This window comes from Scleropages formosus, chromosome 13 (assembly GCF_900964775.1).
Source record: "Scleropages formosus chromosome 13, fSclFor1.1, whole genome shotgun sequence".
In the NCBI taxonomy this organism is placed as follows: Eukaryota; Metazoa; Chordata; class Actinopteri; order Osteoglossiformes; family Osteoglossidae; genus Scleropages; species Scleropages formosus.
This window is the reverse complement of record NC_041818.1, coordinates 15,866,874-15,887,312: the sequence shown is the minus strand read 5'-3', so window position 1 is coordinate 15,887,312 and position 20,439 is coordinate 15,866,874. Positions and strand designations below refer to the sequence as shown.

Sequence of the window (20,439 nt, the reverse complement as noted above, 5' to 3'; positions counted from 1 at the left end):
TGGGGAAAAATTTAGTCACTATGCTTTTTTTTTTAAATTATCAAGTGAAATAATTGAATCAGTATGAAAATTGTATGAACATATGATGGTGCATTCATTGTTTGTTTCTAGTGTTGATTCAATGCTTTTTATACTGATATGTACTTTCAATAAACTGCTTTTACATTGCACAGGTGCTGCTGTTGTCTGTTTCGATGTGGCTTCCAGTCTGGAAAGTTTAACTTTTATGACTTCTAGACTATGCTATGGAGCTTCGTTTCATTTGTCAACTGAGGTTGTAAATCATGCTTGCCCTCAATCTATTGAAGATTGACGGTTTTAGTGGATAAATATACTTGTGTTCTTAGGATACTTAGTTGCATTTTAGAATCTGTTTTAAAATACTAACGGGCAAATATTTTACTTCTGTGTACAACAGCACGATGGAACAGCAGGTAATGCTGGTTTCTCGCAGTGTCTGTGCAGAGCATTCGTACAAGGGTTTGAATTTGGTGCAGTCTGCGTGGAGTTGATGTTGGAGTGGGTTTCTTCCTGGTGCTCTGGTTTTCTCCCACAGTCCAAAGATGTTTCAAATGAACTGGTGACTGATTTTCTCCATAATGAGCAAGTGTGTTACTGGTGGTGAATGAATGACTGTACACAGTAGATGTAGTAGATGTCTCTTTCCTGTAGGTGATGCTGCAGTCACAAATTTGAACTGTGGCACTAATTGGTGTACTGTATTTACACTGACTGTCAGAATTGTAGTATTTAGTTGAGAAAGTGTTCACTGCCACTTCATGCCTTTAGTTCCCTATGAACAGCTACCCTCTCCTGGTACAGCTGTGGGTTTCTGCTTGGCTCTCATGCTTCAGGAGGCAGGTTTACTAGCTAACATTTTCCAAAAGACAAAAGAAATCATTACTACTCCAAAATACCAGAGGTGAAATACTAAAGGCCATTGATATTTAATTTTTTTGCTGTATATATTACAAAGAATATTACAAACAATGATTTAATTGTTGGAAGACAAAATAAAAAGGACAAGACTAAACAGTAAAAATAAATTAAAAATAGAAAATTCCACAGAGTATATTATGCCGAATTATTAAACCAAAGGTAAATAAAATGGACTTTAAGGCAGTTGCTATTATCTTTAAAATACTGTCAAAAATAGTTTACATGAATATCATTCATTCCTCATGTGACTTTAATTCAAAGAAACTTAATGCATATTAATGATTATCTATCTTATAATGCTGCAACAGGAACACCCAAGCAGCAATTGATTTTGGCAACATATCGGAATATAAAAAGAAAGTTTTCAAGCCTGTTAAGAGATCATGTCTAACAGACCTGCAACTAATTTGAGGGAAACAGATATTTGATTACATAATTCAAAATGCCAATACTATATGCACTTGTATTTGGAAACTGACAAACACTTTAATTTACCAAGCAGTTATTTACAAACAAGCGTGCCAGACTTGGAGTCAAATGCATTAAAGTGTAAAGTTCTGAATATGCATTTATACGCTGTAGTTTTTCATACGGAGAGCAAAGAGGCAAATGCAATGCATCTGATTATTCTTCTACCCAAATTTTGCTTTAGCATATTTTTTAGGAGCACCTGGTAGTGTAGTGTGTAGCACTGTTGCCTTTGGACCCAAAGGTTTCAGGTTTGAATCCCCCCCTCTACCTGGAGAAGCCTTGAGCAAAGTACTTACCCTAAGCTGCTCTACTAAAATTACCCATCTGTACAAATGAGAAAATTATTGGTGGTAGCTTTAGAGAAAAGCATCAGCTATATGATATTCGATTTCTGGAATCTGACTTACTGTAATGGTACTCCTATCCTTCTGTGAATGTACCTTTATTAAAACAACCCCTAAAAACAGAAACCCACCTTGATCATTTGTAATAATGACACAGAAGAAAAGTGCTGCACGTTCAGAAGCTCACAGCTTACCAGTAAGAGTGCAGAATTTAATGGGAACCCAATTTCCCTACAGCATGCAACATATGAAGGACTGTCTCGCATACTTCCATCCGATATGCTGAGCATGTTAACATTTTTCTGTCTTAAGAATATTTTAACAGTAATACGATTTCGATTCCTATCCAGATTAATTTTGTAAGAAGAGGGCAATTTTGGGTTTGAATTATTGCAAAAAATTGGCATGAAGTATTAAACACTGTCCAAACATATTACGTTGTTCTCAGTTATGTAAAATGCAAATGCATTCATTTCAGAATGAAGTAACAGCAGACACTGGAGAGGAAGTTTGATGCATATAAGTGCTAATGTATGTGACCCCAAGTCTGGCAGGTGGGGTACAATTTCTGAAGGGAAAGTGAAGAGAATGAAGAAGGGAGCGAAGAGGACAATTCATTTGCAGTTCTAAATCCTGGAGGACAGAAGTCCGACCGCAGCCGTCCGCACAGTAAACAGCCAATGGTGCTGCTACAAAATAGTGATTGTGAGTGTACGCTCTCAGCTGCATAGTGTGGGAGTATTCACAGCAAAAGTTACACGAAATCAAGAGACGCTACCATGTAATTATCAACAATGTATACACCATAGTGGGAGATCAGTCTTGGACTGTGGTAACAAAAGTATAGTGTTAAAACAAAAAAAAAAAGGGCAAGTAAATCCTTTTGGCCTGTGGCTTCCCCATTTTTTTCTTTTTTTAAGAAAAAAAGTGTATTTGATCAAAGTTAGGAATTGACTAATGTGACTGTCTTTCGATTAGATCTATTAAGACGACACAGATCTTTCTCCGTTCTTTTGCCCCAACGTGTTCCCTCCTCCCTGCGTGTCTCACCGGGCTTTGCCGGCGGACTCGGGCGAGACGGGTGGAGAGGGTCTGTCCTTGTACAGATACGCCGATCGTGATTTTCCAACGTCGAGACGATGGTGTTGAGTCTTGTGGTGTTCCCCTGCACGGCAGAGATAAGGTGTTCCCATCTTTGGTTTGCCTCACATATCTAAGATGGGGGTTAATTCTACTGGCTGTATTCACGTTGTGGCTTGTGTTAGTTCCATAAAAGTAAAAAGTCCCCGTGAGTAATCCAAATGCAGCATAACGTGTAAGTTAAGGGTCTCCGAGGAAACGTGCAGAATCTCCAGTGGTCATCCAGCAAATGGCTTATTAGAATCCAGCGGCAGGTAGCTTCTGCTACGTACATACGAAAGCTGTAAACAAGGCTAGGTTCAATGTAAGATTTAAAACTACTGTCCTTGTGTCCAGTATCCTCACGCTGCCGTAGGGCCTGGAAAGAAAGGCAGCACAGTGACTCCTCCGTACAGCTGGAATACGCGTGACACTGCATGTATGGTGTTCTGGAACTCTGGTGGGAACCGGTGAAACAATCAAGGGTATAGACCAGCAAAAGAATTCAAACTTATACATAACTTGTTGGGACTGTTAGTTTGGTTTTACTATTGCGTTAAACGTAAAAATGGAAAAAAAAAAACAGAACTCCAAGGCGTCCCTTGCAGTGCGATTCTAGGAAGCCCACTCACCTCAGCAGGAGATGTCACAGACATCAAGGCCAAAGTATAAAGGCGAGTGAAAAGAATAAAAAGAGGAACAGAAACTTTGGAGGGGAGAAAGAAAGAGAGAGAGAAAAGTAAGGAAATAAATCTGTTAGAGCCAGAAAGGAGAGTCTTGACAAAGCACAGTGTGTCAGAGTGTCTGGATAACAACCACAATTACGGTTATTATCTAAGGTTTTCCCCCTATATGAACACACACCGGCGGTATTTTGGACAATCCACGGGAAGCTCAGTCCTGCAGCCCTGCAGTGATACGTTCTCTGTGACTGAGAAATTCACTACTCATAGAAGTGTTAAATTCTACATAGGTGCCCTACGAACATGAGTGAACAGAAGCGATAATGTGGTGTGTGACAGCAAGAGGCTGGTTTAAGATCATCTCAGTGAAGGTCTGCCAGCAAATTCCTCTGTCTGTGCAATGCAGGCCGGCAGAATTTGTCATAGATCGCAACTACACTCTAACCTTGGTGTCACAGTACAGATGAGGATATGTATTCGTAAGATAATGTCAACAGCAGATCTCTCACCTTCTCCTCCAAATCCTTAATTTGTCTCTTCTGAATATCGGTTTTGTCCTCAAGATCTCGGATTCTCTGTAATGTCCAGGGACATAGTTTGTAAAGAAGTACACGTTCAGCTGTCCTACTGTGACATGATGAATTCAATCCAAAGCGCACAGCCAATGATAACTGATAGGAATGTGAATGTGTCACCTGCCTGCTTTACTCAACCTCATTCATGTGGGGGAATCTTAGCCAGTGTGGTGCTCAGCAGCAGCACACTGCTGTGTGTTTTTGTAAGCACAACCTCTGGACTGGGGTGTACCTGCTGGGCTTGGTAAAGCAGCTCCATGCGCTCCTGCAGCACCTGACAGTCGTACTCGCGGCTCTTCCTCAGCATCTGCCGGCGCAGCTTCCCCACAGCCATGCGCAGCTCGTCCTTCTGTCGCTCGCTCAGCGCCTCGCCATATTGCACCACGGGCTCTTGCTGCAGCGCGTTGTACAACGTGGCCTCCAGCTCTTGGATTTGCTGCAGGGGGAATGGAATTTAATAGAATGGTACAGCGGAGCGCAGAGATGAATGACCCCACACACGGGCCTGGACCCACCAGGATCTGACGCCAATGCACTTCTCACATGCAAAAACCCTTTCCCCAAATGAGCTATTTATATAAGAGTTTCTACTGCAACACAAGTTCTGCAGTTACAAAAGCAAAAGCTAGACAAAGGGGAGGCAGCTTGTAGCGTAGTGGTTAGCGCTGCTGCCTTTGGACCCAAAGATTACAGGTTCAGATCCCAGCTGCAGCACCCTTGAGTAAGGTACTTAAATTATGTAGCTGTAGATAGCTTTATGCTGTCAGTCACTTAGGAAAAGTGTCAGCTAAATGAAGTAACGTAAAACTTTGAAAGTTTAAACTTGCAAAGGATTCTCACGTTCATTGTTATTTATACCTTTATATCTACTCATTTCATATTTACTCAAGAAGGTGGACAGATGGAAAATCAACGCTTTCGAATTATGGTGTTGGAGGCGAATGCCGCGCATGCCACGGACATCAAAGGTCAAACAAGATGATCCTAGAGCGAGTCAAAACAAAGATATTGCTGGAGGACAAAATCACCACGCAGCCGCTCTCATACTTTGGTCATATCATGCGAGTTAACTCCTTGGAAACAACATTAATGCTTGGCATAGTCAGCGGGACAAGAAGAACGTCAACGAACACGCTGGCTGGACATAATCAAGGCCGACACGAAGATGCAAACGAAAGAATTGAAAGAAGCGGTCAAAGATCGTAACGCATGGAGAACGATGATCCATCAAGTGACCGAAAGTCGGCCTCGACTGAACGGTTAAATCATCATCGTTTATTCATTTAGCTGTTGCTTTTCTCCAAAGTGACTTACAGTGTTCAGCTTACAATCATTTACCCATTTATAAAGCTGAGTATTTTTTTTTCCCCCCACTGGAGCCATTTTAGGGAAAATACCTTGCTCAGGGGTATTACAACTGGAAGCGAGATGCTAACCTTTCTTAAAAGTAATGATAATGTAACACACACAACACACAACACCGACAACCGCTTGTCCCGAGCGGAATTGCGGCGAATTGGAGCCCAACCCGGCAACACAGGGCGCAAGGCCAGAGGGGGACACACCCAGGGTGGGACGCCAGTCCGTCACAAGGCACCCCAAGCAGGACTCGAATCCCAGACCCGCCAGAGAGCGGGACCAGGCCAAACCCGCTGCGCCACCGCGCCCAGAATGATAATGTAAATAATCTAAAATAATGTGAAACCTTTTTTTCAAGACTGTTTTGAAATGAAACAAATGAACAAATAAATGACCAGTACAACTGCACATATTATTTACCATGTAGGCTTGGTCTAGGGCCTGCTTCCTGTAGTCCAGCTCCTCCTCAAGGTAACCTTTCTGTTTGCAGAACATTTCCTGTCAATAACGAAGGAACCGGCTGTGTTACGCAACACCGACTTCTTCGAAGCAGCTTCGCTACCGAAGCGGCCAATCTACAGAAGTGAAATATCCCAATGGGAGTGGAGCAGAGAGTGGCACGCTGACCATTTCCATCTCCAGATCCATCATCTTCTGGTGGAGGGCTGCTTCCGTGCCCTCTATCTGCTGGATCCACTAGGGGGCGACAGAAACAACAGGAAAATGTGCTCAACACATACAGCACCGGGCACAGCAGCATCTCACGTACACTAATAGTCCAACAGATGCAAAAATGACCTAACTTCCCAAAAAACTTTCAGAAAATTATATTAAAGTTAAAATCTGAACTGGATGCAAAACCAGGTAATCAGTAAAAATAATCACACAGTAACACAAAGCAAGGTTCTTGTTCTGCCTTACTTATTACTCACTATGCCATTTGCCCACCGCTGTTTTCATTTTTATTAGATACTAAATCGCAGCATCACCTCAACCATTCTTGTCTAAATACATGTTTGTTTATGTGTAACATGTGCTCGTACTGTTAATGTCTGAATCTGAGCCTCGTCACAAGCATTTCAATGCCCCGTGTACCAAGTGTTACTGCGCAGATGGCAAATAAACGACTGACTCCGATAGCAAAATTCCCCAGTCCGTGCACCTCTCCCCATTTACCTTTTCTGCCAGTGAGAGGACTGTACTTGCTTGAATTATGGCCACTTGCTCTTCATTGCGCAAATTCTGCATATCAGAGATCAAAGGGCTGCTGTTAGCCAGATGGAAAAAGGTAATCCAAAAAATTCTTCACAAGTCACACTCTTTAAAAGTCAACCGGGCCAATGTGTGAGTCCAACAATCTGGCGCTCACCCCATTATCTCCAAGAATATCCAGCGACTTAATCAGATCAGGAATGCAGACATCCTGGTAATGAAATCAGATTGAATTATTTCAGTTTTCAGCCCCGAACGGATAAATTCTTAAATCATGCCGAGCACAGAGCAATTAGACCTCAAAAACTTCTGCAGCTACATTTTTCAAACACTTGCCCTTTTAAATTAGTTTGACTAATTCAAACTGTTCACAGACACTTCAGTGATATGCTCTTAAATCCAAAGATGGGTTATTTTATATATATATATATATATATATATATATATATATATATATATATATATATATATATATATATGCGCAGTGTTTCTACCTTCACACCTTCCTTCATACAGTAGATCTGAAGAGCACTGACACCCTCTGAGAAAGGCTGAATCTGAAGGTTAAACGGAGGGGACCTTCTTTCCCGCTCCTGACAGGAAAAGGAAAGTTATCATTAACATACATAAAAAGCAAAAAACCCTACATTTTTTTGTCCCATAAAGTGGTCTGCATTCCGTGCATGTAGAAAAAGATTTGCTTTTTGTATATCTGGCACTTCAGTGAAGAGTTTTTATTGAAGGACCACAGCCAAATCAAGTGGCCTGTCATGGAATGTAAATTTTACATAATAATAACAACCTTTACCTCTAATTCTAGTATTCTGAACTCCAGGAGCTCATTCTGGTCCCTGGAGTCCTGTAACTCCTGCTGGATTTTGACAATTTCTCCTTCCACTTTTTCTACCTAGAAAACAGGCCAGCTTCCACTCAGTACCATAACGCTGACAAAAACGTGAACAAGTTTACACCAACAATTTCTACAAAAACGAGCCGGACCTTGTCTAGAAGTTCCTGATTCCGTCTGAGGAATAACTGCTTTTCCTCGACCCATCTGGAGTCCTGAAACGTGCACACATTCAATAAGAAGAAAGTGAGTGCTTTTGTTTCAGTTAAAAATTACACATTAAATCACTGGGAACAAATCACAAGAGACCGTTAATAGTTACAGACCAAGAGTAACTGTTCAACTGAAACTAGCGTGATTTTCATGACATGCGATCCTGCAACATCATTATAGTTTGCAGATTCCCCTGCAGCCAAACACTAATAGTTAACTACAGCCCATCACAAGCCGGTGAGTTTTAACTAACATCTCACTGTCTCTTCGAAAACGAAGACCAGAAGCTGCCACCGACACTCCCATAATCAGATGGAGAGAAGAGCAGGAAAGAGAGCCGCTCGACGCACCTGCCCTTTCAGGGTGAGCTCCTTTTCCAGGTCCTCCACTTTGGCCTTGTACCTCTGAAGGTCAGTCTGGAGTTGTTCGTGTTCCTGAGTGACAGAGGTGGTGGTGAGATCGTCATCCAAACATAAACGTGCGCAGGTGTGGCCACAGCTCTAATGGGTGGAAAGGTGGCTTCCTGGTTCCCCGTCCAAAGTTCCCGTGGGGAAGTGCTGGGGAAGATACCTTGGCCTCCTTCTCTGCATCCAGCATGCCGCCCTTTTGCTCCTGCAGGAGGGCGTAGGCTCGCTGCAGGGCCTGGTACTCCCGCGTTAGTTGTCGGAAACGCAGCTCCGACTCCTCCATGGACAAACCCTAGACGCACCGCAAAACAGCACATGTGCTGGGGGATTGGATGGGACAGCACTTCTACTGATTACTATATAACGTTATAGTATTACCATTACTAGTGTCAGCTGCTGCACGCCTCCCTTAATTTTTTTGCACTTTAAGGTACCTATTGGGAGGGACACTACCCAAGAACAAGCAAACTGAACCGAAGTGGTAAACAAGTGTTAGTGGAATAGCAGACGGCAGCAGGAGGCACACGGGGTCCAAACTGAAGGAAGAAGCCGGTATGCAGGCCATCTCAGAAGGCAGCCAGGTTTAGCACGGTTGCTGTACATGTTAATGGTGGACCTTACCTCATCCAGGTCTTCATCTGGAGTGGCCGGCGTCCTATCCGTGCGGAAGGAGGCGACTGACGAAGACTCGGAATCCATCGACTCCTCGTCATACCCGAAAAAGGTGTCCACTACGGTATGCCTCTGCAGAGGACAGGAGGTTATTGACGCTGGACAGATAGATCCGAGGCACAGATGGACCATGGCAGCGGCAGCAACTACAGACTTCCATACCCCCCACCCTTCACCGACAGTAATTATGGCCGTTTCAGACATATTTACTACCCACAGGCAGAATTCACAACAGGGCTGAGAGGTCTCGGACCCCAACAAGCCAGATATATATGGAAATATTTCTACCAGTTTGCAAGCAAAAATGTCAAAGCTAATATATCAGAACATCATTTATAAGGTCTGAAAAGAGCAGTTGCTTCCCGCGTGGCAACCCATGTGGAAACAACAACTTTTATTTTTGTCAAACTGTGTCGTTCAGCAGCTTCTGCCGCATTTCTCCGGCCAGGAAACTGCCGCGCAAAGACGATCCTGCTTCTCCACACTATCGTTTGTGTGAGCGGCTATTTGGTGAATTATGTGTAGAAATGAGCTGTAAAAACATGCATAGCGTCAACACAGGCCCAGTCTTTGTTCATATCTTAATTTTTTTATAAAAGCGAATCCTAGCATAACTGCCCTTTACAAAGAAATATTTTCCTGTAACAAAAGATCTCTCTTTTTATGAAAGATACACCTGTTTCAGATAAACAACAGTATTTGATTTACACTTTGATGTGTTTATATAGCCCTAATAATGCGAACAAAAGTTGGTGGTTGAATTCCTACCTTTATCGGCCTAGAGCTTCGTTTATGCCGCTTCCTGCGTAGTCTTTCTCTGTCCTGAAATGCAGACACGCCAACCGATCAGAACCCCAAAACGATCCCCGCAAAGCATTTAATAAGGTCTGACATCTTGGAAACAACCAAACACTGGACAGAGGTTTTGTTTTGTATGACTACATATAATGTTGTATTTTTACATTCTTAACCTGGTATTTGAAGGTGTAATCTAACATCACCCAGAACACCTGGGAAACAGACAGCGCCTTACTTCTCATAGACTGAAACAGGAAAAATACAAAGAAGTGGAGAACAGGTAGTGAAGAGGTTCCAGGCATCTCCATTGCAGTCAAAGGACCTGGATTTGAATCACACCTCCTGCTGTTAGTCATCCTCAAAACTGGCTTTTTATAATAAATAATTAGTTTCAGAAAAGAATATAGCCTAAAAAGTCTGCGGCAAATAAAACCCGCGTTTCAATTTTCTCTGTAAACATCATCTCGCCATCAGTTTTCCCAAGGCCCCAAATAAGCACCAGAATCCCAGCAAAGACTCGCATGGAATGGTGATGCTTTTCCTTCACTCGAAGCTTATCTGCTTTGCTAGAAAGGTCCGTGACGAACGGACTCACCCTGGTCAAATCATCTATGATGTTCTGCTGTTCCAGAACCTGCAACTTCAGGAATTCGATCTCTTGTTCATCATGTGCCTGGTCCAGATCATTCAGGGACTTGAGCTTTTTCAGAGGAGGATGGGAGCTGATCTTCTCTTTCTACGGACAGACCATGGAAAGGATGGCTTGTGAACTCACCACTTTGCTTGCAATGCTGATACATCCCAAGTGAACAGTGATACATTTTGAAGAAGAAGGGAGGAGAAGACTGGGCCTTCGCTCTAGACTAATCCCCCAACTCCACAGCACCACAGTGTACTTTACTCTTGTTATGACCCATATGTGGCACACTTGCTGAGGTCTTGATCTTCTTCCTTTAATCTCAGTCTTCATCTGATATAATGCTGCGTAAAAGTATGTGAACCCTATAGGGATGGCCATTATTCTTGTATAAAATATTAAAATAAACATATAAAATGTAAATTTTATGTCTCAAACCTATAAAATTAATACATGAGTAAGATTTACACACCTGATTCTACTTACTTACTTGATCTAACCGATGCAACTTGAGGTTCACTTATTTTTGCACCTGGACTACTTCCATGTTTCTACTACACACGACTTCCTCTAAACCAACATATGGAATTGGCCTTTACACACCTATGAGTAAGACTAGCTCTGATTAAATAATTTCAAAGTAAAACTATGGGATACATGGGGTTCACATACTTTTAAGCAGACCTGTATCTCGAGAAAGCAGCTTGACGCCATGTGATTTCCAACGCACGTGTTACTTGAAGCTTCATGTGGAGAAATCCTGTAGATCCCAAGAAGAATCTCACCATCTCCAGGTTCTCCTTGGTGAGGCTCCGGAGCTTGTCCTCCTGCCGCTGTACGGACTGCATGAGCTCATCATTCCTCTTGGAAAGCAACCTGTTCTTCTCCAGAAGGGGCCTGATCTGCTTCTCGGTCTCCCGCACCCGCTTCAGCTGCAGGGTGGAACACATGAGTGCTCAGACACAACCATCCCACAGGCTTCTCTCGCCTATAGTTATAATGTTTCACTCTTTCCACATTCCACATGGGTTAGGACTCCTGTCCCTCAGGCAAACTGTTAAGAGGTAGTAACTTATTTCATGTTTAATGGTTCAGAACATCTCTAGGGAGATATGCATTTCTAACATCATAGATCTTACTATGCAATGCAGTCATAATAATAAATACTAGTTATCTGTATTTCCAATCATCAATATTTACTGCAGCCCCTGAACAATTAAGGTCAATCTAATAAGTACATATTAGATAACATTAGTCTACCATAAGGAGACTGCCTTGATGTTGATTAATTCTCTTGCTGCTCTGGTGGCCTCAGAAAAATTTCATTGCGAATAAAGGTCCTCCGAGCAGGAAGTGATTTAAAATAATTAATGTGAGATTGAGATTCAAATGTCCTTAACGACATTTGAATATATGACTGCCGACTTGGTTACTGCACTCAAGAATCAGGGTGAGCGGGATGAGAGCCGCACCAGCTCGTTGCGCTCATCCCCCAGCAGCGCGTTGCGGTCCTCCAGCTTACGGATGGTGGCGTTCAGCTCGGCCAAGCGCCTCCGGTTCTTACGCATGTCCTGGGTCACACGAAACAACACAGCAAATTAGCTAAACTTCGCAAACTAGGGTAACCAAGGCGTGTTCAATCTGTCATTTACGGAAATAAGATGTGGGATCTCGGTGCAGTCAACGTTCGTGTCTCCCCGAAAATGACACCTACTTTTCGATAAAACCTTTCATCGTTACATTCCACACCTAAGCTCCCTATGAAAATACACAGATGACCAATGTGTTTTGACTGTCACTCACACAGTCTGAAATTGCTTGCCCCGAGCGGGGTCGTGGTGAACCAGAGCCTAACCTGGCAACACAGGACGTAAGGCTGGAGGGGCAGGGGACACACCCAGGACAGGACGCCAGTCCATCGCAAGGCACCCCAAGTAGGACTCGAACCCCAGACCTACCAGAGAGCGGGACTCGGCCAAACTCACCACACCACCGTGTCCGACTTTCTTTTTGAGAAAAAAGTAATATCTGAGCTGCATGATAATTCAGATCTATTCTGGAATGCCTGGACGCCCTTCTGGAGCTTCTCAGATAGCGCTACGTTAGTACCCTGACCAACAGTTTAACCTGTTGACCTTTTGCACTTGTTTAATGTATGAGGATGTTTTGCAGTTCCTCGCTGTACTGCCCCTGCCCCTCTTGCTGTGACCCAGTGTTGTTGTGTTAATAAAAAAACCAGGTCCAGAATCCAAAGGTCTGTCTACAAAAGCAAGGAGGATTAGAGTCGTTTATCAGTTCCCGAATTCTTGCTGTTGTGGCGTTTCCACTGGTGAAACAGTCCCACGTTGTACCGTGGTCACTGCCTGCGACGTACCGGGCTGCCGCCCTGCTCTGCCCCGTCCCCGGCCCGGCCCGGGATCTCCCTCTTAGGGCTGCCCAGGTTACACTCGGCCTCCTTGGCCAGGAAGAGTTGTTCGTCCAGCGCGTCCTTCTGCAGCTGCAACTTCTGCACGGAGCCCATGGCCGTCTCCAGCTCCCTCTCCAGGGAAAATATGGTGCGGTCCTTCGCCTTGATCTCATCCATCTGTTGGGTGGAGGACACACACAGCGCTTGTATGATACACACTCATGGACTTCATACAGAGCAAAAAATATGTGTAGGACAGAAGAGGAAACAAAAAGAACTCGTGTTTGGGTCTTCGTCTTTTGCGGTGGTCAGAGTAAGAACCGATTCTTGAAGCGATACCCAGAATTCTCCAAGTGTTCACATTTTTTGGTAAACTGAAATACCAGACCCCACTAAGCCATTTTCTGGGTTCAGATTCCTGTTTTTCAGCCAAAAGAGTTCTCTTAGCGCCATAATAACAGACCAGCAGGTGGCGTAGTGGTTAAAGCTTTGATTTCCACCTCCTGCTGGAGCTCCCATGATCAATGTACTTGCCTTTAGCTGATCCAGTAAAAATGACCCTCCTATATAAATGAGTAAATAACAAAGAAAATGAGTGAAATAGTGAATGAGTAAATGTAATCTCACCAGGTACTGGGTGAGATTAGAAGCAATACTCCAAGGGGTTACACACAGGCTTACCTGAAAATTACCCAAACATTCGGTGTGGCTTTGACACACCCTATTGCCCATGAGCTCTGTCAGTTTAGCATAAAGAGTCACGGTCACACTCACCAGTCTACGGATATCGCGCTCACAGTCCCACTTGATTTTGGAGATCTGCTCCTGGTGCATCTGGTGCTCGGTGCGCAGGTCCCCGGCCTTCGTTTTGTCCGCCTGGATCATGTTGCTCAGCGCCTGATCCGCCTGCTTCTTGCAGGCCTTGAGCTCGGCGATCTCCTGCAGGAGGCGGACGCGCTCCTGGTCGAAGAAGCGGCGGGCCTCCTCTCGGGCCTCGAGGGCCAAGGCGGTGCGCACCTTCTCCCCGCTGCCTTCTCGCAGGGCGTCGAGCGCCGCCTTCAGCCGCTGGTTCTCGCCGTCCTTGAGCTTGGCGGCACGGGCGAGCTCCTGCTCGTGCTGGCGCGCCAGCGTCTCGCGCAGCGCTTGCAGTTCCTTCTGCTTCTCCTCGTGCCAGCGAGCCCGTTGCTCGGTCAGCGCCGCCGTGTGCCGGTGCTGCTCCTGCTCGCGAATTCGCTTGCTCTCCTGCGCCTTCTCGCGCTCCAGCTTGCTCACCTGCCGACACATACAGCTTAGACGCGGCAGCCCATCCGGACCGTGAGCCTTCGCACGGACATTCCAAAACCGCTCCAGCGCGAGAGCGGCATTAAGGGAAGGGTTCAACCAGAGGTCCTCAGCACGGTCCTCGTGGACACACATTCTTTGGGTGTCTGTCCTAGCGACGCCAGTCACCACCATATTTACAGAGGTCACAGACCTTCCTCCTGACGTGAATCAGTTACTTAAACGAGATGATGCTGAGCACTCCTCACACATCACCGCAAGAACAATGATGGTGAACCACTGAAATAATTAATTTTACGCATTTCTGAAAAGATTTATACTTCAGGTTATATTTCCTCTGCATAAATGTTAAAGCACAAATTCAATTAGTTATTCATTTAGCTACCAATTTTCTCTAACGCCACTTATAAGGTTAACCCAGTTAATGATACATTCACGTTGTGGCTCTGATCGCTGCTCCACCCGCTGCTCCGTGACACCTGGATGAGCATTAGCGACCGTTACCCCAGACAGAGGTATCAGCAGCGTAATAATAAACCAGAACGCCTAAGGAATGTGACTACCCACCTTGCATTTCTCCTGGTGCAGTTCAATCTGGATGTCAGTGAGTTTGGACCTGAGATCTTCGTTGGCTGCCTGCAGGGCAGAGATGAGAGCTTCGGGCCTCTCGCCCTTGGGACGCCCCTTCTTAGCCATGAGATCAAATTCTACAGCTCTTCGGGTGCTTTCATCGGGAAACGGTCGTGGGCTCGCAGATATCGTCTAAAATCCTCTTTGGGTTCCTTTCTCTCCTCCTCCCCATTATCCTAGATGTCCGACAACCTGCAGGAAATACAGCCGCTGAGAACAGATCCGCATACACTTTCTCTACTTATCAGTGCTGTCAGACCCAAACTGAGGTTTTTTTTTTTTTTTTTTTTAATCAAAGAGCTGAGTTTTGCTTTGCATGCTCTGGTTTTGTGGCATTTTCAGTGTGCATACTAGACTTGTATTTGGCAGACAGCCCTGAGTTGCCCGTAGGCATTAACTGTAGCTGGAGCATCGACGAGGGTCTGAAGCCTCAGAGGCCTGCAACACTTTGATCCATGGGCCGGCACATCTGCCAGACATGTGTCAAACTGAATTTCCGACATCCCTCTGCTTCGGCTTTTGATGCATATACGCCTAATGGAGCAGATCGATGGACAGGCCGAAACGCAGGCAGCAAATAAGATCGGTGCAGCGGAGCAGAGGACGGCGCGATCGGACGCGTGGTCAGCACCTGCTCAGACTGTGTGGAGTCTGAATGTTTTTCCCATGCTCCCGTGGCTTTCCTCCAGGTGCTCTGGTTTCCTCCCACAGTCCAAAGACGTGTTTCACTTGTACTTGTGACTAAGTTTTTAGTTGGTCAGTTCGTTTCTGTGTATGAATGTGTGCGTTACACTACTCTGCGGCATAAAGAGGTAAGGACATGGCCTGAGTGCGGTGTATCTAGCACTGTAAGTCACCTTAGATAAAGGTGTCAGGTAAATACTACAATATAGTGCTGCTGGTCTGCTAAAGAAGCAAAAGCAAACAAGATGTATAACTAACATGGTAATAGATAAAGTAAGGCTGTTTTAAGAGCTGAGCTAACGCTGGGGAGATGGTGTCATGAGAGCGGAGTGTTTGTAATGCCAGGAGCCTGGGAGAGTGAAAATACACCAGGGTGTGATCAGAGACAGATGACATTATCTTCATGCAGAGCTACATCTTATCTTAAATAGGGGCCGATTAACATCTGAGCGAAACTTTAACAGCTCAGTTAAAGCGATAGAGCCCATTCACATGCTGTGTTCCTCCATGTGTTGATTCTCCCCTTATGTACTGTATGTGAAGGCTTAAACTATAGGAACAGACATCATGTGTTGCCAAAGGAGGAAAAAAGTATCTTATCTTTTGAACAGCACCTCCAGTAGTAGTGTGGGGTGTAGCCATGCAAACACCACCCATCATTTTTCAGCATTTACCGAAGGTCATTTCTGCGCTTTAGTCGGGTCACCTTGGGCAAACACTGCAGACGTGTCCAGGGGGTGAAAAAGAGATCCACGGTGTGACTGTCATCCTCGGTACTATGGTGTAAAAGGCAAAGCAGTAAGGACAGACCAAATGGGAGATGATTATGAGCAGACCCAAAGTCCAGCTGAAAGGACTGGTTAAAATTGAGCAAAGGTTATTATATGAGAGTGATGGGGGAATCATCCTGAGATCCACTGACAGCGTGGCATCTGCGCACGTGCACCGTGGCAAGGAGAAGGTGTGAAGGATCAGAGGAACGTCAATGAAATGCAGTGAGATTTTTCTCCATGTCCACAGAGCACCTTAGTTTGTTCAATCCCTGACACACACTCACTGAAGAATCTACACCTTTTTAGTTATGTGGCAGATTTTGACTGAACGTGACTGTTTATTATTCTACATAATCCTCCCATCAGAGTATTATATTCAACATATTAATACTCCTAAAGACCAAACCAGGAATTCCTTTTCAAGACCTGGAATTCCAGGGTATCGTGAAAGAAAACTGCAGCTAAAGAAACACAGCAGATAAAAACTTACACTTATTCATTACAGTTGATGTTTTTTTTTTCCTCCAAAGCAACTCACAATGTTTAATCCATGTATAGAGCTGGGTCATTTTTACTGGAGCAATTTGGGGTAAGGACCTTGCTCAAGGGTACTATAGCAGGAGGTGGGATTCAAACCTGGGTTCTCTGAGTTCAATCTCAGCAGCTTTAATGACTACACCACCTGTCCATGATCAATACAACAGCAACAATACAAATAATCAGTGCGACTGTCTCATTCAGAGGGTCGCCATTTGTCCAGAGTGCCTTCATATTTTCTTGTACATTCAAGAACATAACTCAAATCCGAAGAACATCTGAGGGAGGTGGGACACATGAATGCCAATTGCACCCAACCAGCGACGGGGCAATCTCTGAAAAACTGATAATAAGTAAACCAGTGTAAAAGTGTGACACAATGTTAGGTAACAGACTGGCAAGGCGCTTCCAGCCCTTTAGGTTCTTTTCAAGCTGCAGCACTAATCCATCATTACTGACATAAACAGAGAGCGAACCGTTTGATTTCTGGGCAGCTGCTTCGGCGGACAAGGCCATCAACGGCTCAGTGTCATTCCAGCACCTCTTCCGTACGGTCGTTGCGACAGACTGAGCACACACTGCGGCTTTCTTGATGGGACACACACTTTGGGAGAGGAGCTGAAAGCCCAGGCTTTTAAGACCACTGGTTAAAGCGCCTCCCTTAGCGACGGCTGCGTTCAGTCCATTGGATGCATCACTTCTTGGGTTAATAAGGAACAGAACAAAGGACATCTTATTTCTCTCTTTACATTTCAAAAATGTAACTGTGTTTTGATTTTGGGAGAAGCTGCCTTTTGTGTAGACTTTGAGTATAATGTAACCTGTGACTTTTCTCGACTTCTGCTTTACACGTGATATTGTAAAGTACACTGAGATCAGCCACGTTGCCAGGCTGGTGCTGTCAATGCTGGTGTTGCGGTGTTTTCTGAAGATAACTCTCCGAATGCGGACACCATCGGTAAACTTGCTGATCGCTCACTGCAAATCACGCTCAACGACACATCTGGGAACAGCTGTGTCAGACTCCAGTGCCCAACACAAGGCTGCCATATAATGCTTAATGCCGCATTAACCCAGAAAAACACATTCCAACAAAACATCATATGTAGACTAGGCTTAATCCAGAAAACTCAAGAATATATGGGGTTCAGACATGCAAATAAACTAACTGAATGGCTGGTGCTCAGTACTGACAAACTAATGTCTCTAGCCAAAATGTCTATTGTCACTGTAAAAAAAATAATAAAAAAAAAAGCCATTTTAATAAATTCCCCCCCCCACCAACTTAGAGAAGTCTGTATTACTATTTATTCACCTAAATGCTACTTTAAATAGAAGAAACTTCACCCATACGCACTTGGGTATTTTTTTTATTTCGAGGAGTAATTCAGGTTAAGTACCTTGCTCAACGGTAACTTGACTTCCAGGTTAAAAATATGGATCCTTAACCACAAAGCAAGCAACTTCCCAGAGGTACCTTTCAAACATACCATAATAATAGCTGATATTTCTTTGAAATGCAGAATTGAGCATTAAATAAGAATACATCTTAATATTTATTAACAACCTTGTCAACATGAGAGATGTAAGAAACAAAGATTCCGATACATCTCACTACAGAACTCGACTGTGTAAAGGAGATTTAATATAGATATATTTTTCAGGCAAATGCTGTTAATGAAGTGGATATGTTCATTTTGAAGGGGGCTGACAGCTAGTCTATAGTACATATACACATTTCATACTATATTTACACTATAAATATTCTTAAACATTTATATTTCTATTTGGGCAACATAGTCTCAAAGTGCTTGGGCTGCGGATTGAATCCAGCTCAGTCTATGCGGAGTGCATCTGTTCATCCAAGTGCTCTGGTTTCCTCCCACAGTCTAGACACATGGGTCTCAGGGTAATCCGTGACTCTAAATTACCTTTCGCGCGCGTGTGTTTCTGTGAGCGCATGTGCAGCGTACCCTGCTAAGCCTAGTGCCCAGTGTTTGTCAAATTCAGGGCTCCGAAACAACCTGAATTGGACAAGCAGTTACCGATAGTCACTGAGTTAATATTTACATTTTCATAGACTTTTTACATGTAAGATTATAAGCAATAATCAAAATTGTACCCATTGTCAGTTTGTTTGCATTTCTTGGCAACAGTCTTTCCTAATTTTAGAACATTTTATTCATTTTAATCAGTATGAAATAATTTAATAGCCTTCTTTCAAGACCACAATGAAGACTGAGGCTTTATCAGTGAAAGCCTTTACATAAGTTTAAACAAAAAAGGATCATTTCCTGCTGAACTGTTACATCACTGCTAAGTCAGAAGTGAGGGCATGAGGAGGCAGGGCGCACTCTTCCACTCCTGATACCATCACCACCTACCCTAATCTGGGAACATCTGCTGCGTACATTGCATTCACCTCTTTTTAAAAAGCTTTTTTTTTTTTTTTCTTTCCACCACGCATTTCTAAGGCAATGTTAGGCTTGTACAATAAAAAGTGACTAATGATGATTTACCCCTTTATACAGCAGGGCGCCGTTATTACATCAATCCAAGCTTAGTAACTTGATCAAAGGTACTGCAGGGGGGATTTGAACCTGGGACCTTCTGCTTGCAGAGCAACAGCCCTCACAGGGCACCACGTGCTGCTGGATAAAGGTTAAAAGAGTCTCACCTACCTGCATTCATACACTGTCACACATGTTCTCTTCGTCATACAATGGACAGCTGTTATGTGACTGGCAGCTGGTTACGATCCACAATTAAATGGTTTTAGTTGGAAACTTAAAGAGGGTTATATGAAAAATACCTGAAGAGAACAAGAAAGCAACAGTCTGGGAAAAGCCATGTGATTTTAGCTCCTTCGGGCATAAATTCCTGCTGGTTTTTAGTCCATCACAGTATTTGTTTTGTCCAATGCCTTCTCAGCTTCTGTCTGATCATGGACAGTCACTGAGTAAGAAACATCTTGTGACATTTTTACATTATTGTTAAGCTCAAAATAATTTAGACTGAGCGGTAGTGTTGTGCACTTATTGGTTAAATAAATAATAATAATAATAAAGAAATGATAAAGAACAGAGAAAATAATGGTAAAAACGTATTTATTTATTATTATAAATGAGCACGCGACGCAAGCTCGACACACTGCACGGCTAACAGAGCTTCGGTCAGTGAGTAAGTGCATCATGATCACATTACAGGACGAAAAAGCTGTGAAAAAGAAACTAAAACAACCAAACGGAGCAGAAAGACAACCGCTGTACGTCGCTACGGCCGGGAAACGACGACCCACCGCCGAACCCGACGCCGAACCCGACGCCGCGCTCCTCTCCCGCAGGAGCACAAGCGCGAGCGCCTCAGCCTGTCTGTGTCATCTTCCTGTGCGCGCGAGCATCATGACGCACGAGCCGCGGACGCAGTATCACATTCTGACGATGGGTATCACGGATGTGCGTTACATGAGGGCTGATGAATACGAACAGATGCAGTTAAGTGAAAAATGCCGACACATTGTTGTAGGCACACACTAAATCGACCGCGCAGCAGCACCACACACACTCCACCGATTTGTATAATTATTTTTAAATGTCACAGTCAGTGCAAGCGCTTTTCATTCATCATTTTGTCTTTCGTTTGTGTGTTTTTGCGTCATTCTACATGATGAGGTATAAAATAAGGGCGAGGACTCTTACCGTACAACTGCTCTCCGCGATGCAGCAGGGCCTCCGACGGGCGGGCAACCGCTCATGGCTTCTCCCTTTCCCCCTCCCTGCCGCTGCTCAGCATCAGCAGCCGTCACGCGGCACCGCCGCCGCGCGCAGAACGCTGATGCCGTGAGACTCCGC

The 20,439-nt window shown here is 44.2% G+C and overlaps 1 protein-coding gene across 2 annotated transcripts; it reads right to left on the bottom strand.

The window, feature by feature from the left end:
• Nucleotides 1-1,729: 1,729 nt before the first annotated feature.
• On the bottom strand, nt 1,730-20,402 carry LOC108929683 (janus kinase and microtubule-interacting protein 2-like). Of its 2 annotated transcripts, XM_029257619.1 has the most exons (22): nt 20,287-20,402; nt 14,532-14,786; nt 13,458-13,955; nt 12,651-12,860; nt 11,749-11,847; nt 11,062-11,208; nt 10,235-10,375; nt 9,610-9,663; nt 8,791-8,913; nt 8,333-8,461; nt 8,113-8,196; nt 7,702-7,764; nt 7,511-7,609; nt 7,197-7,295; nt 6,860-6,913; nt 6,667-6,732; nt 6,118-6,186; nt 5,911-5,988; nt 4,364-4,567; nt 4,066-4,131; nt 3,506-3,579; nt 3,172-3,252 (listed from the first exon to the last, which is right to left on the bottom strand). In XM_029257619.1, exons 2-21 carry the CDS (start codon nt 14,658-14,660, stop codon nt 3,529-3,531), a joined length of 2,463 nt encoding a protein of 820 aa, XP_029113452.1. In that variant the 5' UTR covers nt 14,661-14,786; nt 20,287-20,402; the 3' UTR covers nt 3,172-3,252; nt 3,506-3,528. The 2 variants fall into 2 exon arrangements, with proteins under 2 accessions (XP_029113451.1, XP_029113452.1); XM_029257618.1 differs by lacking the exon at nt 3,506-3,579 and having other exon boundaries at nt 1,730-3,252.
• Between the last annotated feature and the right edge of the window lie 37 nt (nt 20,403-20,439).

Bases quoted from the DNA above. Each gene is read 5' to 3' on its own strand.
- LOC108929683 (XM_029257618.1), bottom strand. From the start codon at position 14,660: ATGGCTAAGAAGGGGCGTCCCAAGGGCGAGAGGCCCGAAGCTCTCATC. The intron at 11,209-11,748 runs GTGCGGCTCTCA...TCCACCCTGCAG, and splicing joins GGGATGAGCGCAACGAGCTG to CTGAAGCGGGTGCGGGAGAC. The intron at 10,376-11,061 runs GTGAGATTCTTC...GTCTGTCCGTAG, and splicing joins CCAAGGAGAACCTGGAGATG to AAAGAGAAGATCAGCTCCCA.